The sequence below is a fragment of the Chaetodon auriga genome, chromosome 17 (genome assembly GCF_051107435.1).
Source record: "Chaetodon auriga isolate fChaAug3 chromosome 17, fChaAug3.hap1, whole genome shotgun sequence".
Taxonomy (NCBI): Eukaryota; Metazoa; Chordata; class Actinopteri; order Chaetodontiformes; family Chaetodontidae; genus Chaetodon; species Chaetodon auriga.
In genome coordinates this window covers 15,427,217-15,452,874 of record NC_135090.1, presented here as the reverse complement: position 1 = coordinate 15,452,874, position 25,658 = coordinate 15,427,217, and the positions used below count along the sequence as shown (strand labels likewise).

At 42.4% G+C, this 25,658-nt stretch overlaps 1 protein-coding gene and 4 non-coding genes across 5 annotated transcripts; 4 read left to right on the top strand and 1 right to left on the bottom strand.

Moving 5' to 3' along the window:
- Nucleotides 1–1,683: 1,683 nt before the first annotated feature.
- Nucleotides 1,684–22,120, bottom strand: dennd3a (DENN/MADD domain containing 3a). The gene is made up of 30 exons (XM_076753710.1): nucleotides 21,925–22,120; nucleotides 18,459–18,547; nucleotides 18,177–18,332; nucleotides 17,954–18,089; nucleotides 17,012–17,127; nucleotides 16,792–16,919; nucleotides 16,570–16,681; nucleotides 16,306–16,425; nucleotides 16,079–16,177; nucleotides 15,857–15,976; nucleotides 15,162–15,277; nucleotides 14,684–14,839; nucleotides 14,427–14,523; nucleotides 14,126–14,229; nucleotides 13,101–13,306; nucleotides 12,865–13,024; nucleotides 12,537–12,693; nucleotides 12,225–12,447; nucleotides 10,391–10,470; nucleotides 9,527–9,706; nucleotides 9,227–9,397; nucleotides 8,190–8,319; nucleotides 7,749–7,856; nucleotides 5,627–5,724; nucleotides 4,295–4,449; nucleotides 4,128–4,194; nucleotides 3,798–3,870; nucleotides 3,584–3,702; nucleotides 3,341–3,478; nucleotides 1,684–3,253 (listed from the first exon to the last, which is right to left on the bottom strand). Exons 2-30 carry the CDS (start codon nucleotides 18,537–18,539, stop codon nucleotides 3,059–3,061), a joined length of 3,801 nt encoding a protein of 1,266 aa, XP_076609825.1. The 5' UTR covers nucleotides 18,540–18,547; nucleotides 21,925–22,120; the 3' UTR covers nucleotides 1,684–3,058.
- Nucleotides 22,121–23,100: 980 nt separating this feature from the next.
- Nucleotides 23,101–23,172, top strand: trnah-gug (transfer RNA histidin (anticodon GUG)). The gene has a single exon. It is a non-coding gene; the product is annotated as a tRNA-His (tRNA).
- A 388-nt stretch (nucleotides 23,173–23,560) lies between these two features.
- trnah-gug (transfer RNA histidin (anticodon GUG)) lies at nucleotides 23,561–23,632 on the top strand. Its single transcript has one exon. It is a non-coding gene; the product is annotated as a tRNA-His (tRNA).
- A 997-nt stretch (nucleotides 23,633–24,629) lies between these two features.
- Nucleotides 24,630–24,701, top strand: trnah-gug (transfer RNA histidin (anticodon GUG)). Its single transcript has one exon. It is a non-coding gene; the product is annotated as a tRNA-His (tRNA).
- Nucleotides 24,702–25,235: 534 nt separating this feature from the next.
- On the top strand, nucleotides 25,236–25,307 carry trnah-gug (transfer RNA histidin (anticodon GUG)). The gene has a single exon. It is a non-coding gene; the product is annotated as a tRNA-His (tRNA).
- Nucleotides 25,308–25,658: the final 351 nt, after the last annotated feature.

Below are 25,658 nucleotides of genomic sequence, written 5' to 3'. Positions count from 1 at the left end.
ACAGACATCTTTACAGGCCATATCTCCAAACTACAGGTAGGAGGAACAGTATGTGTTTTTGATTTTGGGGTGATCTGTCACTTTAAGGGAATACATTTAACACATAAACATCCAAAATCCTCCTGTGCATCTGTGTGGGTGCGACTCTAAAAGACCCTCTGGCATGTTCTCGATGAAACGCTCTCAATCATTTCTCTTGGCCTGGAGGATATGATGTTCTTCTTCTGTGCTGTTACCTGTCTGTCACAACCTGCACAAACACGAAACCATGAAAACACAATGATGATGAGGATGATCTCATCTGCAGCAAATGTCTCTATGAGAAGACAAACATGTCTGTACAGTCACACTGATAAAATGTCATTAATATTAATTAGTTATTAAAAGAGTAGTTATAGCTATATTTTTCTTACAGTGGACAAAAATTTTAGATTATTGTTGGCAAGTTTTTTATTTCTGTAATGCTTTTAATTGTCTGATTTTATTATTATTAGTTTCTTATTCCTGTAAACAACCGTATCCTCCAGTCTAAGGGTGGTTCCTTCACTGACAAGTAACAACACACCATGTCGTTTTGTCGTTTGTTTTCTTCTTTTCTAACCAACCAGAGCCACAAATAGACCTAAAGCAGGAAAACTGCTCTAACTGCTTTTAGGAAATTTTATCTTTGCAGCATTGTACTGCAGAGCAACTACGCCTCTGTTGACTGAAGTAACTGCTTCAGCACTGCTGAGTTTTTCAAGTCAGGTTTTGAGTTGTAGCACAGCGACTGTGTTTCTCTCTCTCCCCCCACCTTTTAAATATAGCTCTTGCTTCCTTTAAGTAAAAGTTTATGGATTAACGGAAACTAGTTAAGAGCTACAGGGGACTCAGAAAAGTACTTATCTTCCACAGCAGCCGAGGCATGAGTGGGCCTGCACGGTGAGAGATTAACAGCAGCTTATGGCTTTATGTAACAAAACAATGTGCAACACACAGACACATGAATGAGCAGATTTACATGAATGCAACTACATACAACTACATATGCACACAGGAATTACTTATTTAAAGGGCTGGAAGAGGGTTTCAGTGGGACTTTGAAGTAAACACACCTTGACTGATGGGTAGGTCAGAGGTCACTGACAGAGCAGCAGCCCTGCAGGGACTCTGCTCTCACTTTATGTCGTGTCCTTCTATCAGTCCAACACCCTGCAGCCCAGGCAGAGGCGGCAGGAGTCAAATAACTTCTATGTTTGCTGTGGGGCTCAAATGCAACTATATATTTTCCTCTAAAATATGAAGATTTGCTTCATTCCCTTGACTGAAAACTGACTATTTGGGGGTTTTGGACTGATAGGCAGACGTACCGAGGACTTTACGGATGCCACATTGGTCATTTTCACTCTTTTCAAACATCTTACAGACAAAGGAGTGAATAACTTAGAAAAGAAAATAACTGGCAGATAAAGTCTAAAGAAAACAGCTCTATAATATTCATAACGTGTGTTGTGATTTGTCAAACTTCACTTCCATTAACTCAAACTCGCAAACTAGCTCCCACTTTAACCTCTATTGGTATCAAACAGCACCACCTTCTGGTGAACTGTAGGAAGGGCAGAAACATGAGGAAGGAGTTTAATTTTGATTGTCAAAGGGAGTTCAAACTTGCTCTGGTTACAAATAAAGACAAAGACTTTCTTTAAAGACTGTGTATTTGCTTTGTTCACTGTTCGGTTAAATATTACAAAATCTTGTTAACAGTCTTGGATATATTGTACAGTTTCATATGAAGTCTCACAAAAATCAGTGAAGACAACATTTATAAAAAAAAAAACAACCCCACACAAAATTCATCATTTGAGTTGTTTGCATTGTCACTAGTCTAGTTTACAAGAGGAATAAATCTTATGTTCATGTTCCTCAGTTATATACAGAGTATAAATACATTAACAAAAGACAAGCTGAACATGTGTTTCTACTTCTTAACTCAATAGTTCAAGAGTTCCAGAAGGAGCTGTGAAGGACGGAAAAGGTGAAAACAACAAAACTTCAGTCTGCCCTGTTTCACTTAGTTCACCCAAATAACACTATTGAAAGAATAACTAGTTAGAAATCCTGATAAAATGCACAGGCGGCAAACGTCTGCAGATTATAAACATATTTGAATATACATGAGCCTGGTCTTTTGACTTAGTCTGCGTACAAAAACAATTAAAATCAACTACCCGGTAACAGAGAAAACTAACCTTCTAGGGCAATAAATAAAGAGAGATGTCTAACGATGAGGTAAATAAGATAAAGGATGCAACAAGTGTGAAACTCTGTGAGGTTAGTCCTTATTATGTGTGTTTTTATCAGAGTCCAGTTGTTGCAGGACTACACTTGTTTCTCATAAGGTGATCTAAAACACATGTATGGCTGGATCACAGGTCTATCTTTGTATGATATTTCCAGTCACTCTCTACTGAAATTGTCCTTTAAAGCATAACTTCCATCAAAATGCACTTTTTCAGGGTTTTCCCCTCAGTGTAATCTCCAATCACAGGCGTTTGGTTTTCAGGGTAGTTTGACTCCTTCGAGCTGTAGAAAGTCACCTCAGCGAGGCTCACTCACACAACGTTCCCATGTAATACTAGTGTTCAAACTCGATATAGAAAAGGGTGCAGCATTAAATAAGGAGTGACAATACTAAAAATGTATAAATCTTCAGTAAAGTGAAGCACTTTGGACTAAAAAAACATCTCCAGTGAAGCTGCGCTCACTTTTCTTTAGTCAGCCTTCATTTGTCCTTCATATTCCCAAAAATCACGTTAGTGCTGTTAGTGTTTCTGACTAAGAATCGTCACTTCATAGCAGGCAGGACAAGCTCCTCAGTTGGTGTCACGTTATGTAAACTTGTTGCTTCACATGACTGCCATGTGATCCTGTCACACCTCTGAGACGCAAAAGGCAAGTTGAGGTTTCCCAAAACACAGATCTTCAATCCTTCAGTCACAAACTCTCAGCCTGGGGTCCTGTCTTTGTTCCAAAGCACGATGGCGTTAAGACAATAAAACTTTCCAGACAGTGATCCACTTTACTCCACCTTCCAGATAGCGATCTTTCCATCCTGTTTGCCAGCTCCGCTGAGGACGTAGCGATCCTCAGCAGAGCAGAGTGCCGTCACCTTGTCGTTGTGGCCGTGGAGCTCCTTCAGGACCTGGCGACGTTCGGTATCCAGGATGTAAATCTTCCCTTTGGTAGAACTGCGGCTGACACCGCCAACCCACACCTGAAAGAAAAAAAAGGAGGTCACGGCCGGGATTATGACGCGTTTGCAGGTGGTTTACGTGTGAGTGCATTAGTGCTGTATATTAACCTGGTTTTTAACTTTGATCATGCAGTAACAGCCGCTGCAGTCTTGTAGAGCCACACGGTGGATCGGTTTGTTAGTGTCCTTAAAGTGCCAAATACACACTTCTCCGGAGTCCACACAAACACTCCACAGCTCCTCCCTCTGACACACACACACCAAAACACAAAGAGGAAAAAGGTCACACTCAAACACAACAAAACACACCAAGACAGATTATGTGTGTGTGTGTGTGTGTGTGTGCGGTACCTCAGGTAACAGCAGCATAGAGCTGAATGTAGCTGTGCATCCTCTGTGCTGCTCTGGCAGATTCAGACGATGTTTCACTGAGCCGTTCCTCCACACCTCCATTATACCGTCCCTGGAGCCTGCAGAGAAACACAGAGGGAGAGACATTATTCAACTTCCACCGTCAGTCCTCAAGTTTCTGATTTTAATTCTCCAGTGAGAGAGCGAAACTTACAGCACCACAGCGTTCCGTTACAGCTGGAGACCGACTGCAGGCGGTCGCAGGAGAGGCGAAAGTGTCTCTTCGCCTGAGTGGTTCGAAAAACAAAACTCACAATTATGAAAAATGATTCAGCAAGTTTCGGTTTGAGATGCAGGAGACGCTCTGATGAGTGTGTTCATGTGAAAAACTTGAATCCTTGAATTAAACAAACCAGTTCTAAACCTAAAAACTATTAATTCAGGATTATTCTATGTCATTTGCAGCATTCATGGCAGTAAATAGAATGCAAAAAATACAGTTATCACCTCCTATAGTCTAAGAAGGACTTGGCTTCAAACTGACCTGTAGTGTCGAGACGTCCCACACCATGACGCTGCCCTCTGCACTGCAGGAGTACGCCACCTTCTGGCTGAAGAACAAAGTGCACCAGTGAGATATTTGTTTAACCCAGGACTGATTTACACACACATCTGTTGCAGAGACTGTGCGTGTGTGTGTTTATGCGTTACCTGTATTTGTCTATGTCGAGTGCCAGTCCGGTGACCTCTGCCCTGTGTTCTGTCAGCTGTCTGTTACAGACCATGGCCACCATGCTGATGATGTAGATAACGGAGTCCTCAGAGCCCATCCAGACCTGGTCCTTATCAACTCCCAGCATGCAGTTCTGCAAACAAGAGAGAGACCTGTCGAAATAAATCTAATCGCTACTCATTTGCACAGGGCTTCATGCAGTTGTATTTGCAGGTGAATAAAAAGCAGATCTGAACATTTTTGCAATACCTAACTTCTCCACTAGGTGGTAACATTGTCTAATAAACTATAACAGCTACAAAACACACTGTGCTCTCAACACCATTACACCTAATATCACTGTCACTTCACAGATTCAAATACAGATCTACATAATACATATAATAATAAACATTTATAATTATAGAAATAGTAGATATAAACATTGAACTATGTAGATTTAAAATCATCCTTCATACTTCATGTCACCACTGCAGACGTGAGAGCATGGTCTGTGTGTTTAATACATGACCTGGTAGTGAACCGTGTGCAAATATTATGGTACTCTGTGTGTGTCTCTCACTCACACACTGGTTAACATATTTCATGTGACTGTGACCTGCATGCTTGGAGTGCAGGTCAGTGATTAGCGCAGTCTTACGAGGTATCGTAAAACTTGACACTCATCTTTCACCTCATTTACATTCAGCAGAGAGCTTTAAGGCACATCCACTTGTTTATTTTGTTATGTAAGTTGATATTTGAACAGAGAATGTTTTGGTCTTAGTGGGAATTAAAACTATTCAAAACACACTGTACACTCCCCAGAACATGTGCTTGCAAGTCTCACGGTAATACTGTCAGTGTTTGAAGCGAAGCAGCAGGAGCGAAAAGAAAAGCTAAGGAAAACAGTTTTATCTGTGTCTGATGTCAGAGGCATGTACAGTATGTGCTTTATCTGCTGATTCTGTGCAGAGATGTGAAGCAGCTAAACGTGTTTTCAATATCTCACTGTAAGCACAGTCAGCGTGCTGTTTTCCTCAAGTCCTCAAATGCATCAGTGTCTCATGTCGCCTTAACTCAAGATACTTGTATGAAAAAAATCCTTAATACACAAAATATCCAGCTCTTAACTAATACACATTCCACATTGTGTCTGTCTGCTGTTTGGTGCTGAACAAGCAGTTTTCATCAGAGCTACGCACACACACTTTTCACACAATTTCAATATCCAGCCAAGCTTGTAAACAACTTTGTGTTATTTTGCATTTATTTGCATTTGTGTTTCGGTGTGTAGTTGAACTAGTGTGTGCAGTGTGCGTCTTCTTTACCAGTCTTGCATTCCCAACGAGACAGGTGTGTGTGAGGGACCAGCTGGAGGCATCAAACACCATCACCTTCCCACTGCCCACGGACACCCACAGCTGACCTGAAACACACGCACACACATGCACACATACAGTATTTATCAGCTATTTCGCAATACTTTATCTCAAGCTTCTGGCCTACAGCTGCCAGTGTTTACTCTTTCAGGAGGCCAAGAAAAAATGTGATATATCAACCAACAGTTTCATGTTCAAAACTATTTTTCTGCTGCCTGACTCCACCCAGGCTTCACCTAACGGTCAGATTTCCTCCAACGTATGTGTTGCTATATAAAGCAGCGCTAGCAGTGGAAAAAAAAAAAAGAGAGTGACATCCTGTATTTCAGGGACAGAGGAGAGAGCTGGGGTGGAGCTGCATGTAAAAAGTGAGAGAAATGGAGGGAGAAGGGAGTGTGTGTGGAGGGGAGAGAAGGAGGAGTGAACTGGCCATACGCCAGTAATTCAATTCAGTGACCTATATTCAAACCAGAGAGGGAGAGCGAGCGCAGAGAGGCAGGGAGGGAGGATCTGAATAGACAGATTTGTTCTTTTCACCAACAGAAATCCCAAAGAGCTGAACAGTGCCTGAAAATGTGGGCATCGCTGAGTATGAGTGCGTTCGTGCTGGGGGTCAGCCTGCCACCAGCCGGGCATGTAAGTGGCCCCAGATGGCGGGTCCACTGAAGGCCGTGGCTTTATAGTTCTTTTGAAGCTGCTCGCTCTCAGTCTTCCTGCCATGTAATGCGCCCGTGTGTCTGGCCCTAACAATAAACTCAAAGGTTAAGCAAGAGTAAACAACTCTTTCGTTTTAATGTGATGACTGGGCTTTCCTGATGGGTGACAGACCAAGAGAAGAAAACACATGAAGTGTCTGAGTAACGCTTTGAGCTACCATAAACTGCCAGAGGAGCGACAGAGCTCCTTGGTGTATGTTTTTCCACAAAGATGCTCCCTCATTTGGTATTTTTATGATGTGGGGGAGAGCAATGTCTAACACAACATCATTCCAACATCTCCCAAAGGGATTCAAATGTGTTGAAATCTAGTGACTGTGAAGGCCAAAACGCATGATCCTTTCATTGTTATTCTCATTAAACTGTTCGGGGGGGTGGCACCCGGCAGCCTCGGGGTCAAGACTCTGACTTTAAACAGCAGTGTGTCTGCTTCATGTCCGGCCAGGGACATTTTATAACTGTCAACTACCAATTCAGACACTAAAAGGCAAAATAAAAACCTTTCAGTGACCCCTCGTGCCTTAAGTGGAAGCTCCGCATTCAAATGTTTCTTCCTTTATTTATTCATCTGTTACTTCACTTGCACCACACCAAAAACTATTATTTGTAAAATACTGTATCTGAAAGGGAGCACATGGTTTCACATGCTTTGATCAATTTATTTTGACGAGCTTTTATTCCATATTAAATGAACTTTGCGTTCCTGCGTTATTTTGCTTTTCCATAATGCAAAGTTCAGCTACTTTTACCACGCTTACATTCTAGGTGAGTTTTTTTTCTTGCTTTTACTTCCTCGTGGAGGTTCTGCAAAGCTCAGAGGGCCTTAAAATGACAGTTTTACTCAATTAAACTTCCTGTATTTATCACGGTTTTGCTCAAAGAAGGACGACATCACATCATGTTTTTTCTGTGCTTTGACATGATTTCACAGCTCTAATGGAAACACTTTATGTATATTTATGACAATTTAGCCTTGAGGAAAGGCTGCTCTTCGTGAACATTTCTAAACCTCTGGTTGACTTCTCTCTCCTCCTTTAGTTTTCCTCTAAAGTTGACCAGAGGAGGAAGTATTGTAGAGAACTTCATGTGCAGCTTTCTGACAGTGTGTCTTATTTAAGTTGGAGTGAAACAAAGTGAGAGAGTCAGAGAAAGAGAGGTGATGACAAAGCAAAGGTCATGTGTGTGTATCTGTCATTCAGTGACCGTGTGTTGGTGTCACGGTTGAAACTCGGGATTGTGAAGCTGCTCTGAGAGGGAAACCTGACACCTCATCACAGGGGTAATATGAACACTGAAGGGATTTCATGGTTATGAGACTTGCTAAGGAGCAATACAGTATGTGTGTGTGCTTGTACCTGGTGTGTATAGAAGGACATCTACAGCCTGAGGGGCAGCGAGTTCCAGTGAGGGGTTAATTTTGTGCTTCAGCGTCTCTGCGGTCGTCTTGGGAACCATCATGGGCACTATAAACACACAAACCACTGTTAAAGAGGGGTTACTAACCTTTAACAGGTGGTAAATGCATAAACGTGCACTGAAACCTCCAAAACAGCAATAAAGCAACCTCTGATGAGTCACTATGTGCTGAGAAACACATTCAGTTTCCAGATGATCTCAGACTAAACTTAACTGAGAGTCTGTATTAATGCAAATTTGAACAGAAACCACTCGTTAACCCCCGCAGCCTACATTAATTATGTATCACAGGTGGGTTTCTTTGTGCTCCAGCTGGTAAAGGTTAAGCAAACAGGACCAAATCCTCAACAATAATCATTATCGTTATATCGTCACTCTACCTTCCATCTTCATGCGGTCAAAGTGAGCCAGCTTCGAAGCAGCGTAGATGGCTTTACTGCTCTGAAGGCTGCCCACTACTGCGTCCATTAACAGGGCATTGGTCAGAGCCTGCTGCATGTACTGGGGGTCCTGGAGACAAAGATCCAGTTACAGTTACATTTTTATTCTTTGCAAAACAACTGACAGAACAAGTGCTTCACAAAAAGGGATTAAAAAGAAGATTCTACAAAAAAAACTTTTTTGGGGGTGAATACTGGTACAGATTAAGGCTGAAACTAATGATTATTTCTATTTTCGATTAATCTGCAGATTGTTTTCACAATTAATTTTTGAGTTTATAATATGTCAAAAGAAAAAAAGAAAAACGCTCATCACAATTTCCAAGAGCCCACAGTGACGTCTTCAAATCGCTACTTTTGTCCAAACACCGGTCCAAAACCTAAAGACTCTTCGTTTTCTCAAAAATGACAAAAAAGCAACAAACCCTGACATTTAAAAACCTGAAACCAGCAAATATTTGATATTTTTCTTTGGAAAATTACACAAATGATTATCATTATTTGGATGGACTCATCGATTGATCGTTGTAGCTCCAGCACAGATTGAATTCTAAGCGTGAACAGGCTTTGAAGAGAGCTACTACAGACAAGCTTCAGACAAGCTGGATGTGCATTCAGAACATACTGGAGCACAAAAGAGTGAAATGAGAGCAACAGAGAGAGAAAGAAGTGAAGTGAGAGAGACGGAGAGGTTACAGTTACATCAGCTGGTTTCACAAAGGAAACCTTCTGTCTTTGTTCAAGTGTGTGTATTCATATTCATGAACGCCTCATGGAATTTCAACCACACCCACAAAGGTCACTGAACTTCATAATGACTGCTGCGCACACACAGACACACACACACACACACGGTGTAAGTAATAACAAGACATGATAACTCATCAAATCACCTCATGCATATATTCCTCTCTTTTCTCCCACACACATATACCCTAATACTGGCACACACACACACCCTTCGGTTACAGACTCACCTTGTGTTGGTCTGCCATGTTGCGCCCGGCCCACATCTCTTTGACCATCAGGTTCCACAGCTCAGTCTCAGTTTTCAAATTGGCCTCGAACGCCTCTTTTCGGCCCCGGACACGCAGCTTCAGGCTGGAGATTCGCAGGAGCAGGAAGGGAGCCGAGGACACCTTCAGCTCCTACAGGGAAAGACGGGATCTAAATCAATATGCAGGATCAATATACATTGGTGACGGCATACGGCCGCATTTTTCAAGCTTCTAATCCAGATGAAAGCACTCTCTCTTTTTTCCTTCCTTTGGTCTCACCTCTAAATCTCGGTACTGCGCCACCTCCACGTAGCCCGGTCGCCCGTCGGTCAGCAAGAAGAGCCGTCGCTGAGTCATGGCGATCTTCCCCACGCCGCGGCTCGTCTTGACAGAGGAGGACAGCTTGAAGACGCACTCGCTGGGCTCAATGTGCTCCAAGACAGACGCTGGCAAGCACACCTGAAAATCCCATAAAACCAGGCAGCTGATTCAATAGAAATATGGGTCTTCACTGGCATTGATGCTTGCTAAGCAAATTCAGCTCAGCTACCAAAGAGACCCCCAGAGCTTCTGGGTTCAAGGGTACTAACAACTCAACCACATTAAGTCATTAGAAATCAAATACTTGCCTCTTACCACCAATAGCTATCTCTATAAGTTATTTTGCTGTTTTACTTGATGAAAAAAATGTACTTAGAAGCATAATTAATAACAGTTTACGTTGACTTAGAGCTCACATATTGCGATATTGCTTGGGTTGCACTTCCTCCACCAACCTTATTAAGATCCTTTCTTAACAAGACTTCCTACATTGAGTAGTCTGATCAAACACACAGGTCTGCTCTTCTGTGATCTGAATACTCTACCAGTCAAATTTGGTACAGTGTAATGTCAAACAGATGTTTTTCAGACTCAGTATTTCACCCATATAACCCCATCTCAGCTGTTGGGTACCATCACACTGTACGATCACAACACCTCCTTATGGATAATACTAACTCTGTTTCCTCATGCTGTTTGTCTGCCTGTAGGCAGAGAAAAAATGAGCTTATAATTTCAATTATGACCAGCTGACAAAATAATGCTGTATATTCAAGATCTGGGCCTTTAAGTTGTATGTTAGTGCAAAACAAACACACAGACCTCCTGTGCCTCGGCCTCTGTCTCCTTCCAGATGGTGTAGAAGACTCTGAACAAGTCTGGACCAACCTGCTTCTGATGACCTGCAACAAAATGAACACACACTGTCACGATGAGGACAATGTGTGGGCATCCTGGTGACCTGTTACACTGAGTTTAAAAAACTATATCTTCATTTTCATCTACCCAGAAATGGTTGAATGAACTCTCTTCAGAAGTGTGCAGCTTCATACACAGCCCCACCCACCCACCCACCCACCCCTCTGTCTCTCTCTCTCTCTCTCACTCACTCACTCACTCACTCACACACAAACACACACAAACATCTGGCAGCTTTTTCTCACTCCCAGCAGTCTAATCTGCCAGCATGCCCACAGTTGGGGGATGTCATCCTCACTGTATTACAGCAGTGACTGTATACAGTACTTTCTGTGTGCTCCCCCACACCCACACAACAACCCACACAGGCCCCGGCCTCTGTTAATAGCCAGTGAGCAATAGTTAAGTCATAAGAGCCTTTCAATTTGGGATTTTGGATTTATGAAAAATGCAGCATTAGTACTTTGTGGATAACAGTATAAATGTAATATAGTATATCTCATTATGTAATAGTAGTAGAAGTAGTGGTAGTAGTAGTAGGTGTACATAAAACATCCACGAAAATCAAGAGTGATTAGTCCCCATGTCACTGAACAACTTCTTGTAAGGAAATAACAGTCAAATTACAGAAGCAGGAGGCGCTCAAGATTCACTTTCGTTATGTCTTTAAGTAACCACAGGACAATGACTTCCTATTGGGCAAAATTTCTTCTTAGCTCTGTCTTCCTCAAGAAATATTCCAGCTAAAAGGAATTTGGATGTTGGGTTTTTGGAGCTGATAATTCTAGTCTTGATTGATTGAAATCAGTTTAACACTCTGATCAGTCTGTATCTCTTTCTCCAGAGCAGCTCAGAAGAGGAAGGGAAAACTCGATGTGATCATTACACCACACAGGATGTAAGTGCCTTTTTTCCAATAACATAATGTGGAGGCAAAGATAAGCCCTCACTCCAACCCTTCTTCCTGAAGAAAGATCACCAACATGCAATTTTGGCTAAAACCTTTGGCTAAAGCCTTTGCTCGCCCTCTCCCAACTCCCTTCCTCGCCAAGCTCTTATCTTAAATTCAAAACAAATATCCCTCCTTATTCTATCCACAGCTCTATTATGACTCAAACATCATTTCCTCGCCTTCCAGTTTACTCTGAATCTGAGATGGCAGGAATGTTGTCAGGTCACTGCAGTTCTCACACAGGCTGGCACGGCTCGTTACTGGCTGCTAGTGATGTTTACCGTGGCATTGAGGCCTGCACAGAGCAGGAGGATCACCTAAAATGTAAATTAATCTAATGCCAGTAGTGAAAGAATGGCTTCCAAAGGTATTAATAGCAAGCTATGTAGCTATTTTCATGATGACATGCAACTTAGAAATTAGCCATTAGCCATTAGCTAAAGGCCAGTAAATGACCATAGGAGTGCTGGTTACACCTACAACATCAAACAGCCCTGCAGGACAAACTCTCCTTCAAGAAGAGGTGAGGTAATGATTAACCTGAGGAATGAATGTTTGCCAGGAAATAGGGGTGGAGGGGTATAGCTGGATATTTTCTCTGCATGAGTGTTTGTGAGTGTATGCTGAGGCAGTTGAGCTTGTGAGAGAAGTTCGACAGGACAGCCTGTTTGATGGGAAAAAGGCCTGAGCTGCTCTCACAACTGTGCTTTTACAACACACAATCCAGATCTCACTGTATGAACACACACATATATGCATGTATATGCAGTATGCTATGCGACTCACCTACTGTTAGAGCGTCAAACAGTCTGTGAATGGTTCCTTGGTCTTTTACGATGCCGGACTCCTGGATGCATTTCACAAACTCCTCCAGCTGCATGTATTTTTTCGGCAGCTGGAAGCGCTTCACCGCACCTTCCTCGTGCCCGTTGTCGTGGCGCGCCCGCTCCCGCTCCTGGTCCCTCTTGAGCCGGCTGATGAGCCGTTTCAGTTCTGGCCGTCTGTCCGCCTGTGGAGAGATTTTGTCGGCTATCTTTACAGTGTTAATCAATATGGTTATTACGGTTGCTTTTGCCAGATGATATTTGATGTGCTGACCTGTAACCGTTCAGCCTCTGGCAGAGACTCAACTAGTGACTTAACCATCTGAGAGGGGAAGATATCTGAGTCAGTCTTATAAAGACTCTGGAAGTCCTCCAATGCATCCAGACGCCTGTTGGACACCGTGTTTACCAAACCACGCAGGTAGTGGAACCTAGAGAGACAGACCCATGGACAGGTATTGTTCATTTAGTTGTCTAGAAGTCAGTGGGTCAATTACAGTTCAGTCAGTTACAACTCATGTGATAAACAACTAAATTATGAAACCACCTTCCTTGTACATAAACATTTTCCCCACTCCCTTTCAGTTCCTTCCCTTCCCTACCTGGCCAGGAGAGAAGACTCATCAGGTGGTGTAGCGTTGATAGCCTTCCCCAGGGAAGCAACCATGTCAGAGTAATAGTTCTGGACGTAATGGTAGGCCAGTGGAGGGGGGAACTCCGGGAGGCGGAAAACCTTCACTGCTTTTTGAGGAGACTTCAATCCTGGAAGGTGACAACGGAAATTAGACACATTTCAACTCTTAATTGGTTTCAATGCTTTTCCTCCACCAGCGCTCACCAATATCAGGAGTCATCTTCCTGAGGGAGGCTGGTCTGCTGGAGATGATGCCAGTCATAGTGTCATTGGCGGATTGATCCAGGTTAGGCAGGCTGGCTCCCAGCCGCTTGCTCAGTCTGTCATTTGGGCTGGTGTAGCTTCTGTAGCCACTCCTGGACAGTTCAGACATGAGAGGACGGCGAGGGAAGTCTGTCATGGCATGATTCCTGAAATCACGCAGAAGCAGATGCTGAGGTTGAGTTCGTGTTTACGAGGGAACGGCATCAGATACAGTAGTTTTAAGAGGGGCATTATGATCTTTGCCAATATTTTCATGATTAAATATAGATGATCTCATGTGTGTTTATGGGAGACATACTGTGTAATAAACCCAGATGATTCCTGTTTACAGCTGTGGGGACATCACTCATTCCAGTTATTGACTACATGAATGTTTTTATCCCTGGAAGGTCTGAGTTACCTTCACCTTTCCTTCTTTCTCCTACACTGTGTGCATTTCTGACTCTCACATCATCTATAGTCAAAAATGTATAAAAACTGAATGAAAACTGTTTTTTTGGGCTGCAACTAATGCTTATTTTCATTATCCATTAATCTGCCACTACCCATTCATCATTTTCTTCAAATTGCTTGTTTTGTGCAGCAGTTTGAAAGCAGCAAAGTCTCACATTTGAAGAACTTGAATCAGCAAAAGTTTAGACGTTTTGCTGACAAAGGAAAAATTAATTTCCTGCTGATCAACTAATTGTTTCAGTTCTACTGGGTTTAGCGAAGATAACAATGAACTTGGGGCAGGCCTGGGATCAGTGGCACGCTAAGGGCCGGGTCATGCTAGAAAAGAGCTAAATGTATAGCTAATAGCCACTTTTGATGGCAGGGTGAAAAGCCTGTGCTCACACTACAGTTGACAGAAATAGTGAAATGGGCGAAAACGGGAGTTGCAGAAAGAATTTCCCAGCTCAGTGGGCACCTTGATCCCCCCACTGTTGCCTGGTTACTTGTGCGCCTCAGTTATGACATCATACCTGTGTGCGTGGTTACGCGTGTTGTGCTCCATGCAGCTGAAGGTGTCCCGTTTCCTGTTCAGCCTGTCTCGCAGGAACGAGTGGAAGATATGAGTGTCTAATACCTGGGGACAACAACAAAGACAGACATGCAGCACAGATTGTCAGAGAGTCGTGTATGCATGTGTGCCGGTGTGTGTGTGCTAGTGTGTATGTTTCCATTCCAAAAAAGTTGTGACACTGCATAAAACAAATAAAAACAGAATGCAATCACTTGCAAACTTTTGTGGAATCCGAGTTGTATGTTAGTGTGTGACTGCACCTTCTTATAAAAGGACTGGTCTGCTGGCTCCCTGGTCCTCAGAAACTCCTCACTGTTAAAAACTCTGTGTTCATGGTTAAGGAAGTCCTGGACGCCTCTGACAAAGTGATGAAAAACGATAGATGGACAAAACATAGAGATACAGAGAGAGAAAAGGTTTCATTCAGACAGATTTGTCTCATATATCTTTCTGTGTTTTAAACTTATTCTTTTCCAGAATCACAGAGCTGTGAGCAGGCACACACAAAGACTCTTACCTGAAGATGTTGACCACTAGTTCCAGCATGATGTTCTGTATCTGCGTGTTGAGGCGAGTCTGCCAGTCTCTGCGTTGGCCCCGCAGGGCATTGGCATCGGTGCCCACTCCAAGGTGACACAGCTCCAAGTCATAGTGGAGCTGGAGACACTCTGCCCTGCACCCACAGACAAAGAGCATTTAACTCACTCATTTAAACTGTGTTTGTTCCCTTTGTAATAATTAAGCAGGTATGCAGGGGATAGAGTTTGATTTTAGCTCCTAATCTGTTCCAGCTTTGTCACAAGCTGAGGCTCTACTGCTGGATCCAGCTGCAAAATGCTTTCTGATAAACATAAGGTGGTACACTATTAAACACAGTGTTTCTATCCAGATTTTTTTTTTTATTTTACATTATCACTCAAGAAAAAAAAACAGAATTACAGAATTTACAGCCAGCTCTGTGTGTGTGTGTGTGTGTGTGTGTGTGTGTGTGTTACCTTGATATAAAGCTCTCAGCTGCAGCCAGAGGGATAGCTGGTAGGTCAATGGTTTCAGACCACGATGACTGAATGATGCCATCATCGATGTTCACCAGGATTAGTTCTTCTGTCTCCTGTACACAAACAAATAAACACACACACACACGCGCACACACACACATAATGTAGGTACAATGGGTACAATTCATTACGACATTGTCTGACTGTGCCCTGCTGTGCTCCACTAACAGACAGCTACTGTTGAATCTGTGAACTGAGCTTCTGTAAGACACCAAATAAAGATGAATGCAGTGGAGAATAAAGAGTTACTGTTACACACTGTATGTGAGTATGTCAATCCAGACAGTTACAAAAAGGCTGGTCATTCAAATTACACACACTGGCAATTTGAACAGTACCTGCAGTCTTGGAAATGACCACAACACTACAGGTGTCCACTGGTTCTGACTATAACGTAAAACAAGCGTTTCTGTCCAATAAACAACACAAGACTCAGTCCTAATCATAATACGTCCCCCCTCGTGTAGGGAAGAATAACAGTCTGGATATTAACTTGCTCCAACATGGCCCCCATCATCTCGGGTAAGAGAGGTCAGATTTGCCGAAAGCAAGAAAGTCAAGACTTTAATCCATGATGTTGATGAGAAACAAAGGCTGTAGCTTGAACAGAGATGGTGAATAGTTGTACTCACTGCAGCAACCTCCTCAAAATGACTGATGTGACAGCCCATCAGGAAGGCTGTAGGAGCCATGAGAAAGTCCAGCATTCCCCGAGACAAGACGGGAACATAGGGCTGCTGCCAGGACAAAGGCTGAAAGAGATGAACAGACAAGCAGGAGACAGGTGAAAGGACGGATAAGGGAATGCTGCAGGAAGTAACATCAAATAAAAGAAATGCTCCTCGTGCACTGACCTGCAGGTACAGCAGCAGACTCTCTGCAACCAGCGTGAGTCTGGCCCAGTCAGCAGAGAAGAACACCAGCCTCTGCTCCTGAAGGAGGCAGGACAGCACCTAGAGAGAGGAGGGCCTCATTTTTAGGATTTAGGATGAACTTTATGGCATGCTTTCCATTAGTTCCACCCAGAAATCACTTCATGACCTCTTCCTGTGTTTAGATGCCAGTCTGTGTGCTGCATTACCTGAAGCAGTGCGGCATGACTAAAACAGAGGAACGGTAGATGCAGGTCAATGTCGATAACAGGGCTGTCCTGGTCCTCCCTTGATGGAAGAACCACTTGGAGGGGACGGAGGCTGAAGCACTAACAAACAAAAACAAACACATTACTGAAAAGATCTAGGAATTAAAACTGGCCACACAGGGAGTCAAATACACATAGAGTGAGGGTGAGAGCAAAACTAAGATATTGCAACTAAGACAAGAGAGAGAGAAAGTGTTTTCTGACCACATGTAGTCGTCCAGGAGGCGGTAAGGGGACCAGGGACAGCTTGGCTGAAAACTCCTTGATCGTCTCCTCAAAGTCACTTTGTCTTGCAGGCCGCAACTGGACCAGAAGACTGAGAAGATGGAGTCCGGGGTGGGAGATACAGAGAAGTGGTTTAACATGAATCACCTTAACCAAGTTCAGGTAATCCATGAGCTCTGCGTATTGAATAGACATTATCACCATGACAAGCAGTCTCTCAGAGCGTTGTAATAGGGGAACTTGGAGATGACACACACAGCAAAGGGCGTATAGAGACGGGATTTTGAATTCCACCTGTGGCCATTCTGGACAGCACCTTCCTGGCAGGACTAACAGGGTAGACAGCCAATGAGCAACAACCATCTGCAACCACTGGATTCAACGTGTCTCTTTCAGTGACAGTGTGTGTGCGTGTTTGTACCTGTACAGCCCTGTAGTACTGCACAACAACTCCGTGGGTTCGGTTCCCAAAAAGGTCAGTGAAAACCAGGAAGTGATAACTGTCTTCCTTCGGCTCATTGGCTACTTGAAGACCACCTAGCCAATGGAAAAAATGAAGTCTCAAGATGTGCCACAATGCAGAGCTGAGCTGTGATCCATGTTCATGTCATACAGGAATCACATTCACATCAACATCCAAGGCGCAATAACCACTGGGAACCTGAGATTTCTGTACAGGCTCTGACACATCGGGCTCTGAACTAAGAGAGAAATGTCAGGACATGTCTCACATCAGCCATCATTCAAAGTAACTCAAGCCAACTTTAATGGATATGGTGGTATATTAGCAATGCACAGTATTGAAATCACACCTGAGTTCTTACCATCTCTACCATCCAGCATTACAAACCTTACAGTGCTGAAACAGGTTTTGCAGTGTTGTTTTCGTGGAATTTGAAAATTTCCAACCATGGAAACATCTAGGTTGTCATTATAATAAAAGACAATGTGTAATTTACATTGTGAACTTCTAGCAAGATAGCAATACATGACAGTAGCTATTGAGCCAGCCAATCAAGATAACAACTCAAGATTATGATCTGGGACTGTAGTTGTTCTGCTACCAGAGTGGCAAGACTGTGATCCATGTTGGTACTCATTAGGGATGTTCCTAACTAATTTCCCTTGTGTTTAAATTGAAGTTTCCACTGAGTCCAGTCTAAAAGTAAAAGAAAACTCAGAAAACAGAAAAATTGGGCCCACTGTCTCAAAAAGTACTGCATGTAACATCAACAGAGAAACCATTGTGCCATAGGGCAGCAACATCCGTTACATGACGACATGATCTAACTATACACACAAATACAGAACAAACAGACGTGTCTTATGTAATTCAAAACAAAGTTTGTCACAGGGGAAATACCAGGGAAACAGAGCTGTGGCAAGGCGATGAGGTCCAGGTCCTTTGGAACGCTGATGTCCTCTGTTGCTGAGGACGCTTCTGTGCGATTGGCTGTTTCTCCATTAGGCAACACCTCTGGAGCACGATCCCGCCTCTTCTGCAAACAAACGGAAGCGTTAAAACCGTTAACAACACGTAAAGACAGACCGGTAACAAAACAGAGAGGAAATCATTCTGTGTTTACCTTCTTGATGAAGCTCCTCCTCCTCTGAACACGACTGAAAGCTGGACCAATCGATTGGCTGGAGTTGGTCTCCTTGGAAACAAAGGGCGGAACGTGGACCTGCAGTACTTCGGCTTCCAGCAGGGGGAGTTCGTTTAACTTACTCTGTTGATGAAGCTACGAAACAGTTTGGAAATATTCAAGGCTGTAAGTTTGGCAACCGAGAAGTCATTCAGGATTCAGTGATTCAAATACAACTGAAATACCGTTCATTTCTGTCTTTGTCTATGTGTGTATACATACCTGGTATAGGTCTCGCAGCTTATCACCGGGGGCTCCGACCACCACACATGCCTCCAGCAGTCCAGACGGGAGCTCTGCCATCACACACACTGCAAGAAACACACACAAAGAAAACACATTTGGATGAGATGACATCATTATGTGAATCTGTCACCTGTCAGTAAGTTTTCTTAACCATTTGTACTGATTTCCCTGTGTCTACAATACAGTATGTCTAATTATACAAGGTAAATGTTGCAAATCTATGAAGTAAATCTGAGTTCCTTGTTTATTCAGGTATTTAATTCACTTGATGATCCAAAAACAGACAATATGTCAGGATATACATGAATAAAATGACACATACTGTGAGAAGATTTTATATATATCACAGATGCTTACTATAATTACAGCGAACCACTGGTGAAATCAGGCAACACTGATGACAACAATAGCAGAAGGAGCTGCGGTGATGCTTCAGAGATCTCATATTTTGACCATGACTCAGAAAAGATTCCCAAACCAGATGCTGACCTCATTTGGGTTAGAGTTTACCAAATGGCAAAACTTGGGCAAGAGCTTGGGCAATCTGATTCGTAAAATATAGCATGAGCTAAAGAAAAACCAGCACAACGCTGGGCCTCATGGAAGCATTACACACAACATGTACACACCCACACACACAGACGAATCTCTTTTTCCGCAACTTCCTCCAGATGTGAGCCGACACACATGCTGTACACACTTATGACGGCACACAAAGACCGAACTCACTCACACACTCACACACAAACACAAAATCCTATTTTCTATCCTTACGGTTCCTCACTTTTATCAGTTCAGGTGGATTTTCTGACCACCTTTACCCCTCCACCTCTGAATACACACCTACGCACTGGCTTATTTATTTTTATGTTCCTCTGAAGCACAACATGTGGACCTACAGTAGGGATGCAAGTAAACATTATTTTCCTTATCAATTAATTTGCTGATTGTTTTCACAATTAAACGATTGTTAACTGTTTTTTTTTAAAACGGGAAAAATGCTCATCACAATTTCCCCGAACCTAAAGTGACATCTTTCATGCAAATCTTTACAATCACAAGCTGGAACAAGCAATTTTTTTTTTACGTGTTAGCTTGAAAAATAACTGGAATGATTAATTGGTTAATTTATCAACCAATCATTGTATATATAAGTATACATTTATGCCCTTCTCCAGATATCATCAACATAGAGCACTGCTTCAAGTCCAATCAATCAGCCTATCTATGTCTCTGGGTCAGGCACATCCAATGATAAACATCTGACTTGCATTAGTTGCACCTACAGGCCAAACCCAGAGAGCCGCTCTCTGTTAAATGGTCCTCTTTTCTCAGTCTTACTCTTTCATGTCTTTTAGCTCTCCTCCTGTCTTTTCTCCACGCTTCTTTCATCTCACCTCCCTGCTTTCCCCCCTTTTATCTACTTTTCACCTCTTCCATCCAAGAACTTGGTTACTATTTTTGTCCTCTTCTGTGTTTTGCCATTTTCTCTTCTTTCTTCACCTTCGACACGATCGCTCTCTTTCTTTCTCACAGCCTTCAGGCCATTCCGGCCTCTGACTAACTACCCTGCTGTGTCACGGAAACACACTCACAAGCTTAAGTAATTTATTCCCTGACAAACCCCTAATTCTGGAAACCCTGTCTGTGTTGGGGTGTGTGTTTGCGCTTCTCATAAACTCAACCAATGTCCAGCATCAGAGTAGTTTTACAGCCATCTGACAGAAATGAAGTGGCAGGACGGTCTCTTTCACACTCACACTCACACTCACACACACACACACACACACTTAATAAAATACAGCTTTCATGTGAAACTGAGACAGATAGGAGGAGAAAAACATCAAGAGTCCATGTACAAGTCTGTTTTATGAGCCTTTCTGAATAAAAGCAATGCTTGTACTTAGAGCTGCGATGACCAATCGATTTGTTTTCAACTATCAAATTAACTGCCAACTATTTTCATTATTGCTTTGAATATTTTTTTCTTTACAAAAAGGGCAAAATTAACTGATTCCAGTCTCTTAAAAGTGATTACTTTCTGTTTTCTTCACTCCTCTATGACAGTTAACTGAATATCTTTGAGTTGTGGACAGAACACAACGTTTTAGGGCGTCATCTTGTGCTTTAGGAAACACTGAAGGACATTTTGCACAATTGTCTGACATTTTATAGACCAATCATCCAATTGATTAATCAAGAAAACAACTGACAGATCAATCAGCAATGAAAATAATCATTAGTTGGATCCCTACTTGTGCTTGTTTATTCATCCCACGTGGATTACAAAGATTTCACCAGAAAAACAGCACTGAGTGGAATAACTCCACCATCAACATACCTCGCAGTAATAGAGTTAAGGCTGGAGTTCAGCTCTGGGGAGGCAGCCTGCATGCAGACATCCTTTAACAAACAAGTTTGTCTTCATATATTTCAGACGTGAAGCAGCTCTGACGTAGCCCCCAACAATTTCAACAAGCAGCCGCTGGCAAGCAGGTACTTTACAGGACTGAAAAGATGCATGGAAGACGAAGGCTGCGTCCGAAATGGAAGTGGTTAAGAGAAGTAACACACTTGTAGAGTAATGAAAGTCTTTTTGGGAATCTGAATATGTGATTTATGTGCCGCAGGACAGTTCTTCCAGTGTCCATCTTTTCTAAATTTAGAAATGGAGCTTCGAGTTGAAAACTGGCACAGTCCCTTGGACAGTGAATGGGTCAATGACTTTGCTGACCCATTATTTTTGTTTGCAAGTTCTGCTGTGTGCAAACGAGGCTTCTAGGTTTTCAAACTTCAAAGTGGAAACAGGGTTTGCACAGTTTCACTGGGAATGGAGCAGCCTCTGATTTTGCATGTTTGCAGGTGTTAACTGAGGGAAGAGGGTCCACTCTTGAAATGGGTGACATGCCCCCTTTAATGGGCACCAGCCAGCGTTTACTAGGTTTTGGCAGGTTTGTGGGAAAACTAGAGTAAATCATTCATGACATAAAACAGACAAAATGGAGAGATGCAAGCACTAAGGAATGAAAGTGGCCTATTTTATCAAGACGTCACTGTATGTAACACATGTAAAATCACTGTTGTTTTGGCGGGCGGGTGGAAAAGTACTAAAAATGAGCAACATGTGGTTATGAGCCCAAACACGCAAATCATATTCACCATGTGTAACTCAAGCCCAGATAAACTGGAACAGAGAACGGGATCATTTTCACCAAATAATGCAGCTGTTTCGACTCATTTCTGGCCAGTCTGGGTGTTAAAAGTAGAGTCAGTTAAAGAAGCTGGCTGTCACCGACATTAACGTTAACATACAAGACGTTAGAGTTTCTGACTGACAACAAGCATTAACCTTAAAGTTAGTTAGTTATAGGACATGAGGCTGACTAGTTGAGACCAGTCGAGCCAGATTCTTGACTCAGCAGGACTAAAATCAAACACTGACCTTAAATTATTCGATCATCTCCGCTGGCGGACGGTTAATTTACACGGACGAGAGGTTAGCTAGCTCCAGCTCGCTAACTGTTAAGCAGTGTAAACGCTGGAGGAGTGATTTGAATGCGGTCTCTAACTTTTACAGTAAAGTGTGATTCAACGGTTTCAGATACACACGCACACACACACACATACACACTTACACACACTCTATGGTTTACCGCTGGTCTGTCAAACTCAGCTCAGCGCCACGTTCAGTTGGAGTTCCGGTCTACTACATTTCAAAATAAAAGCCTATCTCTCTAACAGTTAAGTGGGCTTCGTAAAAAGTACTATGGCGCCATCTACTGTGATCGGAGTGTACTGCTATAGGTGAAGACCAATGAAGAAACCAAACCACTGAACAAATCATTGCAGTCCATTTTAAGATAAGATTAGACTTTATTGATCGCACAATGGCGAAATTAAATCGTTACAAAAAAGTACAGGAGCTAAATTTCATGTCAGCATGATGGTTGACAACAGATGCGACCTAATACATAAGTACAACATGTAAGTACAGGTTTGTTTTTACACGTTTACCTTACAGCGAAGGGATGAACTTATGGAACGGATTCCTATAATTTTCATCGTTTCCAAACTTAGCTCAACATCACTAATGACTCCTAAGCAATAGTTAATCATTGTTTTTGTTACACAGTCACCAACACTTTTCCTATTTCCAGAGCATATCTATGCAGATCTGTTTATAAGCAATGATTTTACAGTGGTCAGTCATTGCGCAGTAACCTCAGTTCACAGTATTTTGCTTTTATTTTAAGAGACAACCATCTGTGGATACGTCCTCAGGGGTAAAGGGAAGGGATGAGATAACTGTTCAAAATTGAACTACTCTAGTTACATCTTCCATCTCATCTCCTAACAGAGAGAGAAGAACAGTCATGCAGAATCTCCAGTTCACATTGTTTTATCTGATCAAGTTTGCTTAAATAGTCGCCAACAAGAAATATGATCTAGCAGTTCTCAGTACCTCCGTGTATTATGGTGGATATGATATATTATAGTATACGTATGGTGCCAAAACAAACAGCCTTCAGTTTTTGACCCGCCTTTATAAAACAACAAGTGAGAAGCATCAACGATCCTAATTTCGTCCATGTTACAACTTCGCCGGGATGAGCCTCAGGCCGTGATCGTATAGTGGTTAGTACTCTGCGTTGTGGCCGCAACAACCCCGGTTCGAATCCGGGTCACGGCAAGCCGCTCTACATTTTAACTCAAAGAACCAACAGAAACATACGCCTTTATATTCTCTAGTGGACCGGGTGACGGGCAAGTTTAATACATACATGCATGTCTCATTGGAAATGTATGTTTTCAACATGAATATTACAATAGCTTGTTCATCTTCTGTCGTCCATACACCACCCCGGTTCCACCCCAATCACACTGCTTATATATGTAAATTATGTATACATGTGTGAAATGAAGTAGACAAGGCTTGTAGGTAGCCTGTAAAGGTAGAAAAAATGTGGGATATATTAAATTAAATAACACCTCGGCATACATAGGGTTGCATAGCTGTCAAACATTACTTCTGTAAGCTTTGTTTATTTTCATCATGAAAGCCCAGAGAACAGCAGCCAGCCGTGATCGTATAGAGGTTAGTACTCTGCGTTGTGGCCGCAGCAACCCCGGTTCGAATCCGGGTCACGGCAGTCCGTTTCTGTCTGTTTTAAAACACATAGACGTGCTCACAGTTATGAAAGACATCCACTCTGACCTGACTAGTTTAATGCAAGTCTTGCAATAGAGTCTACTGAGAGGACAAATAAAGGAGAGGCTATTTGTGTGTGTGTGTGTGTGTGTGTGTGTGTGTGTGTGTTTAAACTGGGAGTAATATTATATTATCAGAAAAAAGTCAGTTGCCAAGTAGACTTTCACATACAAGGAACTTGCCTCGATTCTGGGTGTATACTAGTCAAAATATACAAAGTAGAAAATCCAGCAAAAGTAATCAAAAACCAATATTTCCAGTGAAAGTATATACGATACATAGGCTATTCTGTCATATAAAGAGCTGTGCTGTGATTTAAAACAATGAATAAGGACCGTGCAAATGTCCAGTATATATCATAAAGCTGAATGTATAATCATCATAAGTAATATCATCATAATAACATATTTCTTGATGATGCACCTGTCATTACAGTGATGTAATTTAAAGGTGAAATAAGTGTGTAATGAATATGTCAAACTAAGAAAAAAATGAAAATAAAATAAACAAAACGACAATGCAAAGTGCAAAGAACCATAGCGTAAAAGGAAAAGATCACCAGCTTGTGGTGGTTGTAGATAGTGTGCACTCAAGAAGTTTCATCGAAATTCATAGATTGCTGCTCAGCCAGAATCACATGGCAAATTAATTGATTCTGGCTGCCATAAATCATGGCTGTGATCTGTATCATGGTACACAGTCCGAACCAGACGGAAAGAGAAATGACCTCAACACAGCCAACATTAGCGCAGAAGTCACAGACAGCAGGATTCACCTCTGAAGGGTAATGAATTATAACAACAGTATGATTTCTATTCCTTGTTATTCTCCAGTTACCCTAGACGTGCTTTGTGGAGGCAGCTGCTGTCAATTTCCAGTGTCAGGCATACACTACACAATTTTCTTTGTCTTTCATCATCTCACCAGGTTGACAGAGGGCCGTGATCGTATAGTGGTTAGTACTCTGCGTTGTGGCCGCAGCAACCCCGGTTCGAATCCGGGTCACGGCAGCCCTTTCTCCTTTGAAGAAGGTCTTTGCATTACCTTTGAGTTCTCCATCACCATGGCTGTCAACCAAATTGAGAATCTTAGGCGACTGTGGCTAATTTATTGGGCACACATCACTAAAACTCACGTAGTCAAACACCATCTCCGTAGACCCAGCATTAAGGTGTAGACTATATAATATTCTGTTTTTTGCTGAAACTGTTTTTTGGTGCTGTTGAGGTTTCTATTATTGAATCTACCCCAATTACAGTGTACAGACAAGCTAAATAACATGACCTGTATAAAGCAATGCAGTTCAAAAATATAGCCAAAAAAAGTGGATCAGAACAGCTTCAACAAAAACTGAATCTGTCATGGAGGTAGGATTTAACGCAGGGCTCTTATATCAGCTTATAGCTAGGTGTACCTAATAAACTGGCAGCTGAGAGTGTCATCACCTCTGAAGTAACTGAGAGCACTTAGCTCAAGATTTACTTTGTTCTCAACTCAAATGTTCTGTTATCTGTGTTCCGAGGTTCCATCAGATAAGGTGGCCAGCCGTGATCGTATAGAGGTTAGTACTCTGCGTTGTGGCCGCAGCAACCCCGGTTCGAATCCGGGTCACGGCAGTCTGTTTTAATTAATACAGAGGTGATCACACGGAAAAAGAGAAAATGTCTGATAAAGAACGTTGTTTGATCCTGACTTCAATCAAATAAGAAGACAGAGAACGGGTGAAACATGTTGACAGTGCAACCGGGTACATTGCTCTCACATCACCGGTACTGTTTTCAAAGAGAAAGGTCTTATTAAGGCAGCTTCAATCATGTGATTAATTCCCAAAGTGTTCCCCTTATTTATCCAAGTCAAACTTTTAATGGTCAGACTTCTGTGCAGGTTTAAACGAGATGGATTACCGTCAGTTTGAAACACCATGAAATAACTTACAATTGATTGCGTTACAATGATGCAGCAGCTAA